Genomic DNA, 8563 nt, shown 5'->3' on the forward strand with positions numbered 1-8563 from the left:
GGGCCTCTGAAGTGTCATGGAGGTCTTTCAGCTTGCAGGGCATATTTCAGTTTAGGCAAGGCTGGCCGAGGGCCAGAAGCAGAGAGAGAGAGAAGCTCTACCCCTCAATCTATACGGCCAAGCAACAGAGCCAATGAGAAATCCAACGAGAACAGGCGCACACCAGGAACAAATAGGACACACAAGGACAGAGAACTAAATAGACTGCATGAATGGAGGTGAGGGAGGGAGGGAGAGAGAGAGAGAGAGAATGTGTGAGAGAAAGAGCGAGAGAGTATGTGTGTGAGAGAGATATAGAGACGAAAGACAGAGAGAGACTGAGTGTGTGCAAGAGAGATAGAGAGGTGAAAGACAGGTAGAGTGTGGGAGAGAGAGAGAGCGAGGGAGAGAGAGAGGAGAGAGAGAGCGCAATTGGAAGCGTGGTGAAAGACTGTCCGGAGATGAAAGATGGAGTTTGAGAGAGCGTTTGGGGGGTGGCGGGCGGGTTGGGTGGGGAAGGTGGTGCGGGTTTGCGTCTGGAGGCGTGATGATGGACACTGCCACCTGTGTGCCTGGCTCAGGTTCAGCCCCCAGCTGTCCCGCTGCTTGAGCCGCCCAACGCCAAGTGCTGTGCTAAGGGCTTTTGGACAGGGAAGAGTGGGGGGGGGGGGGGGGGGGGGGGCTGGGAACACTACACCTCCACGCAGTTTGTCAATACTGAAAATGACGGCAAGGGAGCCGTGCACCTGCACACGCCATCAGAGCGAGAGCAGAGCAAGCAGTTGGAGCGGGGAGCCATTTCATATGACACACCAGCCAGCACAAGAGCCAGTCACGTGTACCCCAAACGTTGTGCACGAGAACAACATTACGCAACACTCCATTAGTTTGTCTCAATGCTGCGGAAGAGCAAATCAACGACTGGTCGAAATATAGATTTATTTCATCCATCTGTTGAGTGAACAGCATCTGTTTTCATCTTTCTGTCTGAATAATTCAGTCACCATTGGTCCCATTATATAGGCCTTTGCATTCGCGTGCAGTCTTGGTATGACAAGAAATCAGCCAGCAGGACCACCCCGGTACCAGCAAAATCCTAAAAGCTTGCCACATTTCACTTTTACTCTCCCCATTGCCTTTTGGGGCCTGGAAGACACAGAGACTCCCTGACATCACGTCAGCTGATACAAGTAGGGCCATAAATATCTCTTGCTGGGAAGAGGCCGAGTTGGGACGGGGGTAGTCGAGACTCTTTCTCCAGAGTCCTGCAGTAGCAGGCCCTCCACCCTCCATTTTAAATCCAGCCTCACAGTCTTCCAACATGGGGGGATGGCAGAGACTAACTAAAGCTGGACAAACAAATAAAGCATGCTTCTGTCTGAGCAGAGACACACTGTGCTGCTGTCCAAAACCCCAAGTCCTTTAATTTTCCAGTATGTCAACCATTAACCAAAAGTCAAAGAGGCAAAAATCAATGACGCCTGAAACGTCATCATCAGCTACAATAAATTCCTCTTAACAAGAGATGTGTCACTAATAATCTGGCCCAATCCCATCATGCCTTGGCAGTGTTTGCTCACGCGGGCCTAACAGTGTGGTAATAGGTCAGTGCCCACAGGATGCCCACAGGGTGCTGGTCTTAATCTCGGCTTCAGACAAACAAGAGATTTGGAAACCGCAGATCACAAGCAGATAGAAAATTATCTGAAGCACAGGACCGCTGCAAATAAAAGGCCTGCACCTCAAGAGATGACATCATATGTAATTCCCTCATTGTGTGTTGGATTCTAACGTCTATGGCATGCTAGCATGAACAGAAAACAGATGTATTTCCATCAGTAGACACACACACACTGAAAAAAAAAAAACAGAAAACATTTGCCAAAGCGACTTTGCCCTCACGTTTTAATCATAAAGGGCAGCTTTTACGGCTCTTTGAGATTGTGGCGTCTGGTTCCGTGAACTCAAGCTGGGTCATCATTTGCGCCTGTTTTCACTGGGGAAAGTATTCCTTTGAGAGGTGAGACGGTCGGTCGACATCTGGTGGGAGAAATGATGGGTGGCGAACATGCTGGAAGATATGGCAGGCCAGACAAAGGGAGCTTTTTCTGGAGTCAGAAGTGGGGCCGCAGTGTCAAAAATCCCAGGAATGCTGAGGGAACACGGAATTCTGTGGCCCAAACAGGAAGTTGAGGAAGCACACAGGGAAAGTCTGAGGATAAATGCGCTGGCCGACACTTTAAGCCATTTGCACACCTTTCATTATCAACACCAGATGACCGCAGGGCTTTTTTTACAACCCAATGGATTATTTACAGCAAGTGCTGCTGCTATTAGCCAGCTTTATTGGGAGCCTGTGGATCAAGGCAACAAGAGAGCCATCATTCAAATCATAAATCACATCAATCATTCACACATTTCTGGAGTTGGAGGACGTCCCCAGTCTTCACAAATGTATTCACATAAACTTTGCGGTTCACTTCTCTTCCTCTCCTTCTCTGCACTGTATTTTGTGTCTTCCAGGAAGGTGACAGACAGACAGAGAGAGGAAAGGGATGAGTTCATCTCAGCCTTCTCAGACGTCTGCGGGAAACCTGATTATTAATGACATCATTGTCTGACCGTGCTCCCGGTATGGAGGTGAAAGGCTACATCAAGAGGGTGTTACCAGCAGTCATACTGCGTGAATCACATCCTCACATGCAGCTGACTAATCACCACGTTTCCACAGGAACTGCACCGTGAATATGGTCTGGCACAGACGTCATCTCCCTTAGGTGCACTTAACACCTGCCTGATATCTGCACTTCTTTTGAGGGCCTGTGCAAATGGCTTTTTATAACATGATATTTTTAAAGAAGTCTTTAAGAAAGTAACCACAATTCGCCCATGAAATTCCAATCAATTGCAATGAAATCTAAGCTGGCTAGTCCTGTTAATAAAGACATAGCTCTAAAGATTGAGGGCAAAACCCTGCTATATCAGAGCTGCATAACAGACATTACTTTTTGTATTAAGGATGTTCCTTTGTAATGGTACAAAAATGTGCCTCAGGTTATATAGTCCAAGAGAAAACAGATCAGAGCACATGGGAATGTCCAGGACACTGTACAGTTTCCCACTCCGGTTCTAAAACGAAAGAACATTAGAGACGTCACGTGTGATCTCAGATGTAATCACTTCCTTCAATGTAGGTGAACAAACTTAGATAGGGTATATAGTATTACTGAACATTTCTTTTCTAATGACTTTCAGCAGGAGAATTCTTTTCCGTTTTTTTATAACCTTGCAATTGGAGTGGTTTCACATGTATGTCACAGATAAGACTACATGTTCCGTCTTGTTTTTTACAACTTTCATCCAAGTCAGCCAATGTTCGTTGCTTAAGACTCTGTGGACAACAAAATGAGGTCATGGATAAAGCCTGCGCTGACAAGTCTATGTTTGTACATAACACAGGTGTTGAATCAAGACTCTTTCAGATGACTCGTCAAGCACACATAAGGTCAGACTTACAGGTGAGCGCATTTCATCACATAGCTGTCTGATTAAAATGTCTCTCTTCTGTCGACTATAACCACCTAAGGCCGAGCAAAGCTCTCCTGCAGGCACCACCTAGTACAGTTGAAACTGTTTATAGCGTCAGAATGTTTCATAGAGGGTGAGGCTGAAGTCATTTTTGACATCACAAGGATTTTCGTAGGTGATATCAATCGCTGTAAAATAACCTGGGTTGACCTGGCTCTACCTGTTAGGCCATTACTGAAATGTGGAGTGACAAAGCATGCTTCCTGGGAGACATTCTAGGACCCAGGCAAATAACATCGACAAAACAAATATCCATTTATCTTAAAACTTGCTAGCATCCCCGCAGTGAAAGGTTAGGTGTTCAAGGGAATGCCAGCACAGAATGCTCCCCGACTGCCAGAGTCGAGCCTGGGAGTGTATACAAAAAAGCAAAGCGGCACATATAAGGCCTGGAAATTTCATCCTGTGAACCATTCTGCTCAATAACGAGTATCAAGGCATCCATTTCGCAACCATCTAATGACCAAAACGAGGAGGTCGAGTGAGCAAGAAGTCTCACAGAGCCAAAAGAAACCACAACATGTCCTTGTGAGGAGACGAGCAAACGGGAAGTGCTTGGGAGAGACTCAGGCTATAAGTTTTGATACAGAGCAGTGACATGCTGCAAAAGGAATGCCGAGTGTTGAAACCGACTGTTGTAAATGTGAGCATATGGATCTCATTAACCTGATTATGATGTCTTTAGAGGCTTTGGGCTTTGAAGGGTCTCGTCTCTCGTTCGACTCCACGGGGAGCTCTTGTTAAATCTTTAAAAATCCTCGTTGCTCAATTAAACTTTGCAGTGGTAGGCATTCGTTTTATTCTTGGAGCGAGCTTATTAATGAAAGCAGCCCTCTCCAGAGCGACTCCTGTCCTGCTCAGCTTGCATAGCTGCCCAAGTGATATACGTATGTCCTGCATCTCAGTCTATATCCATCCCCTGGACACCAACATGAGTCCTCCACCCCCAGCCCCACCCTCACCACCCACACACAAACAGACACATGTATACACAAATAGATGATAAGATGTAAACTTTGCACCAAGGCACTGTATCTCTAAGCCTTTACCCATGTGTTAACACACATGTACATTCTCTCACTTTCTCTTGCGCACACACACACACACACACACACACACACACACACACACACAAACATTCACAAATGTTCATCCATTTGTCTTACCCTTGACACAGTTAGGGGCATGTTGAAGTCCTTGCCCCCTTGGAGTCTAAATCCCCAGGGAGCCGGTCCATTGAGGGTGACACAATACATGCTCATGTCCTGCACAGGATAGAAAAAAGGGGAGGGGAGAGGAAGGGAGATAGGGAGAGGAGAGAAGGAGACAGAACAGTGCTGTTAAGAAGCATGTCTTTGCTTTTCTCATTTCAAGGACCACTCAGCCTGTCTAGTACAGAGACATATTGCACCTTTGTAATATCACATACTGATGGTCCTCTCCAACCTAAACAGTTCCTCCTCAGAAATCCAAACTACACAAATCACACACACACACACACAATTGGTCCATTTGAATTCTGCAACAGCACAATAAAAATGATACTTAAATAACAGAGTAAGGGTTCCACTACCTCTCAGTGCAAAATATAAGCAATATATATCAGCATTTATGTCAAGGTTGACAAGCAGTAAATAGAGTGATTTTTAAAGGCAACATGATGTATGGAATTAAGGCAGAATATTTAAATAGTACAGGCCTGACTCAGGTCATTCTAAAGAGAAATCAAGTTTGTTCTGCGAAACTGACATGCGAACAATGCACGTCTCTTCTCAACCTTTGTGATGCCTGCATTCGGCGTGTAACTGTTTGAAGCCAAGGTAACCTGTCACTGAAACATTCAGCATTGAAAATACCAGTTCTCAGGATGTCATAGGGGGTGTTTTACTACAAAAACATGATTACTGACGACCTGACAAGTTCTTCTTTGTGACTAAATCATTACGGTAAACTATTAGAGAATTTGACAACCGTTAAAATAAAATGTTGCTGTTACGCAGTGGTAGTTACAAGTCTCCGCTATATCCTACAGTATAACAGAACATAAAAATCATGTCTAAATAACACACAGGAATAGTAAGTAGAGCACAACAGGTGTTTATAAGAAACACTTAATCTTTTTTTAGCTCATATCAAAAATATCTGATAATAAATAATATGAAAAAAATCTGAAAAAGATCTCCACATTCGACATTATGCTGGTAATGACTGCATGTGTGCCTCCCTTTTCACCTTTCTGCTCATGTACTGTATTACAATTCCTACATGGTGGCAAGCCAGCCAGGGGAACAAGTGCCATTTATAAAGACCCAAGGACAACCCGAGACCTCAGACCATTACATGGCACACACTGTCCAACTTACAGGCACGGATTCAGAACGGAAAACTAAGATGCAGCTCTCACTGATCACTGAATATCCTGAGCAAAGTTAATAGCAACACCTGTGGTGGCAGTGAGAGGAGAAGCAAACGTATCCTACCTTGTCCCACGGGCCAAGCTTGTAACCCAAACCTCACTATACACCCAAGTGGAAAGCTAGTGTGGTGAGGGATTCTGACTTTCTCACTCCTGCCAAAACTGTGCTCAACCCCCTCCACCCCCTCATCCACACACACACACACACACACACACACACACACACACACACACACACACACACACACACACACACACACACACACACACACACACACACACACACACACACACACACACACACTCCACAACCCACACCCATCCCCTACCCCTCCCTGTGACACGGGTGCGCTCAAAGTCTCTCTGCACTCCACAGGCTATATAAGGAATGTAAAACTACACCAAACTATTTCAGCCCAACACCCACATGAGTCAGAGAGGGGGAGCAAAGGAGCTAGAGAGAGAGAGAGAGAGAGAGAGAGAGAGAGAGAGAGAGAGAGAGAGAGAGAGAGAACAAGAACTAGAGAGAATGAGAGAGAGAAGTGCCTACTCCAGAGGCTCTCTCTAGCTCCAACTACTGCCTGAAAACCAACAACTTCTCACAACTAGGGAAATAAATCATACAAATGAGAGAGGAAAAGAGAGTCAACAACATTAAGCAAATGAGAGAGTCAACATTTCCGAGGCAGAGACCAATGTGCATTTCATTTAGCCAGGGAAACTAAACTAGGTCTGTTGGGATTATGATATGTAGCTAGAGATTTTCACTGTCATAAAACAGACACTGGCAGTCAGACTCCTACCTTCCTAAGAACTACCTTCCTAAGAACCAGTGTCCCTGTGCCAGCTCCCATGTATTCTCTGACCACTCTGTTTAAAAGGGAATTAGGGGGACTCAGAAACTCTTTTACTATACAAGCCCACAACCGAGAGTGCATCAGCCAACATACTTTGTCCTCAAGAGAACAAGTTGAACTCTGAATTCATAATAACCTCCACTTGCACAGTGCCGCCATGTTATTCCAGGGGACACTGTTACCTGATATTAGAACCTTACTCAGGAAATGGGAGACTGGCAAGGTTCAGATGGATGCGAGTCAATAATGATCATCCTGTACTCAATGTAAGCTTCAGCTAATTGTGGGCATAGGCTATGTGCTTTCGTGGGACATACATCCAGCATTGTAATAATACTTTTCACAAAGTTGCAATGCATTATTAACTGTTTACATGCAGAGCATTAATAGTTCAGTAGCCAATACCCGGCCTAGACTATAAGCTTTGCGTAAAAATGACTGTGCATTGGTCCACCACTTAAATACTGAACTAATCGAATGAAGCCTTCAGTTATGGTTGGAGTTACAACTTTAATGGAATGCATATGCTTTAGTCTGTCGGTGTGTGTGGGGGGGGGTGGTCTTCACCTGAGAATTCTGAAAGATGGGTGGACCAACTAATAATAGCCAAAATGTTCTTCTTGGTTTAAGCTACATATTTTATGACAAAAAAATAACACTTAGAGCAAATCTGACAACTCTAAGCGATCCTTGCATTCAATCTGTCTGCCACAGTCACGACCAGAAACTGCATATGAACTGGACCCCGGAACGGCATGCCTTCGCTCCAGATGCCGGACCGCAGGATAGACTAGCCTACTTCCAGGCGGCCGTCTCAACTCGGCTCACTGGAGTTCAAGGAATGACTTTTCACGAAGGCAAAATCAAGATAATAGAATAGTAGCCTACTAGCCTACTCAAGACGCTAAACCTTGGCTACGATTATGCGATTGAAAACCAGTAAACTTCATAGGCCTACGACTGAAAGAATAAGATAACAAACTCTAACGGTAAGGAGCATAGTTTAAAGAGTACTTGGGCAATGACGTTTCATTGAGAAATTACACTTTTAAAACTACCACAGCAAGCCTTTGTTTCGATCGATGAATGTGCAAAAAAGTCTGTTTTCCTACCTCACTCATTCCTGATAGCGTTATCCCGGTTACAAAGAATCAATTAACAAGCCACACTGTAACTTCAGACTTCCTTGAGACGCACGTCAGGGCACTAGCCACCCCTCTGTTAACAGCAACGGTGGAGCTTGCTCGGATTTCCATTTAGTATGGCTCGGTTTAGACGTCAGAGTCACGTGTAACCGGAATTCCGAGCAGATTTCTTCTGTGCGATTTGAAGAAGACTTCATCATATAATGCAACCATTCAACATCACAAATAAATCGACTGGCTTGTGTTAAAGCCTCAGATATGTTGGACTCTTTCTGCTATAGCCTAGCCTAGGCTACTCCTGGTTTAGGTTTGGGAAAGGATCAGCATTCTCAAAGGTGTTTCTTCTCAACAGCAAACTCCATGTAGGCAAGATGTCTACAGCTGTATATAGGCTAACATAGAAATAATAATAAACAAGCAGTCACTGACACAAGATTTAAAAGGGACCTAATATATTAAGAAAAGAGTAAAGGCCTTTATGTGGACATAATCAGATGTTATAGGAGCATCCATTATTTTACCCCATAATCAAGTCATGCCAGTCTGGCAACTTCTGCCCACGTCACCAGTGCCTTACT

The 8563-nt window shown here is 44.8% G+C and overlaps 1 protein-coding gene across 3 annotated transcripts in view; it reads right to left on the reverse strand.

Moving 5' to 3' along the window:
• pdlim7 (PDZ and LIM domain 7) overlaps positions 1-8099 on the reverse strand; it is a 33845-nt gene extending 25746 nt beyond the window's left edge. For 2 of the 3 annotated variants that reach the window (XM_042074065.1, XM_042074064.1), the window contains exons 1-2: positions 7953-8099; positions 4734-4832 (exon numbers count right to left, since the gene is read on the reverse strand). In XM_042074065.1, coding sequence (XP_041929999.1) covers positions 4734-4832; positions 7953-7961 — 108 coding nt within the window. In that variant the 5' untranslated portion in view covers positions 7962-8099. Of the gene's footprint in view, positions 1-4733; positions 4833-6047; positions 6186-7952 lie in introns of those variants that run through there. The other variant, XM_042074066.1, reaches the window with a different exon arrangement.
• Positions 8100-8563: the final 464 nt, after the last annotated feature.

The sequence above is a fragment of the Alosa sapidissima genome, chromosome 20, assembly GCF_018492685.1.
Source record: "Alosa sapidissima isolate fAloSap1 chromosome 20, fAloSap1.pri, whole genome shotgun sequence".
Classification (NCBI taxonomy): Eukaryota; Metazoa; Chordata; class Actinopteri; order Clupeiformes; family Clupeidae; genus Alosa; species Alosa sapidissima.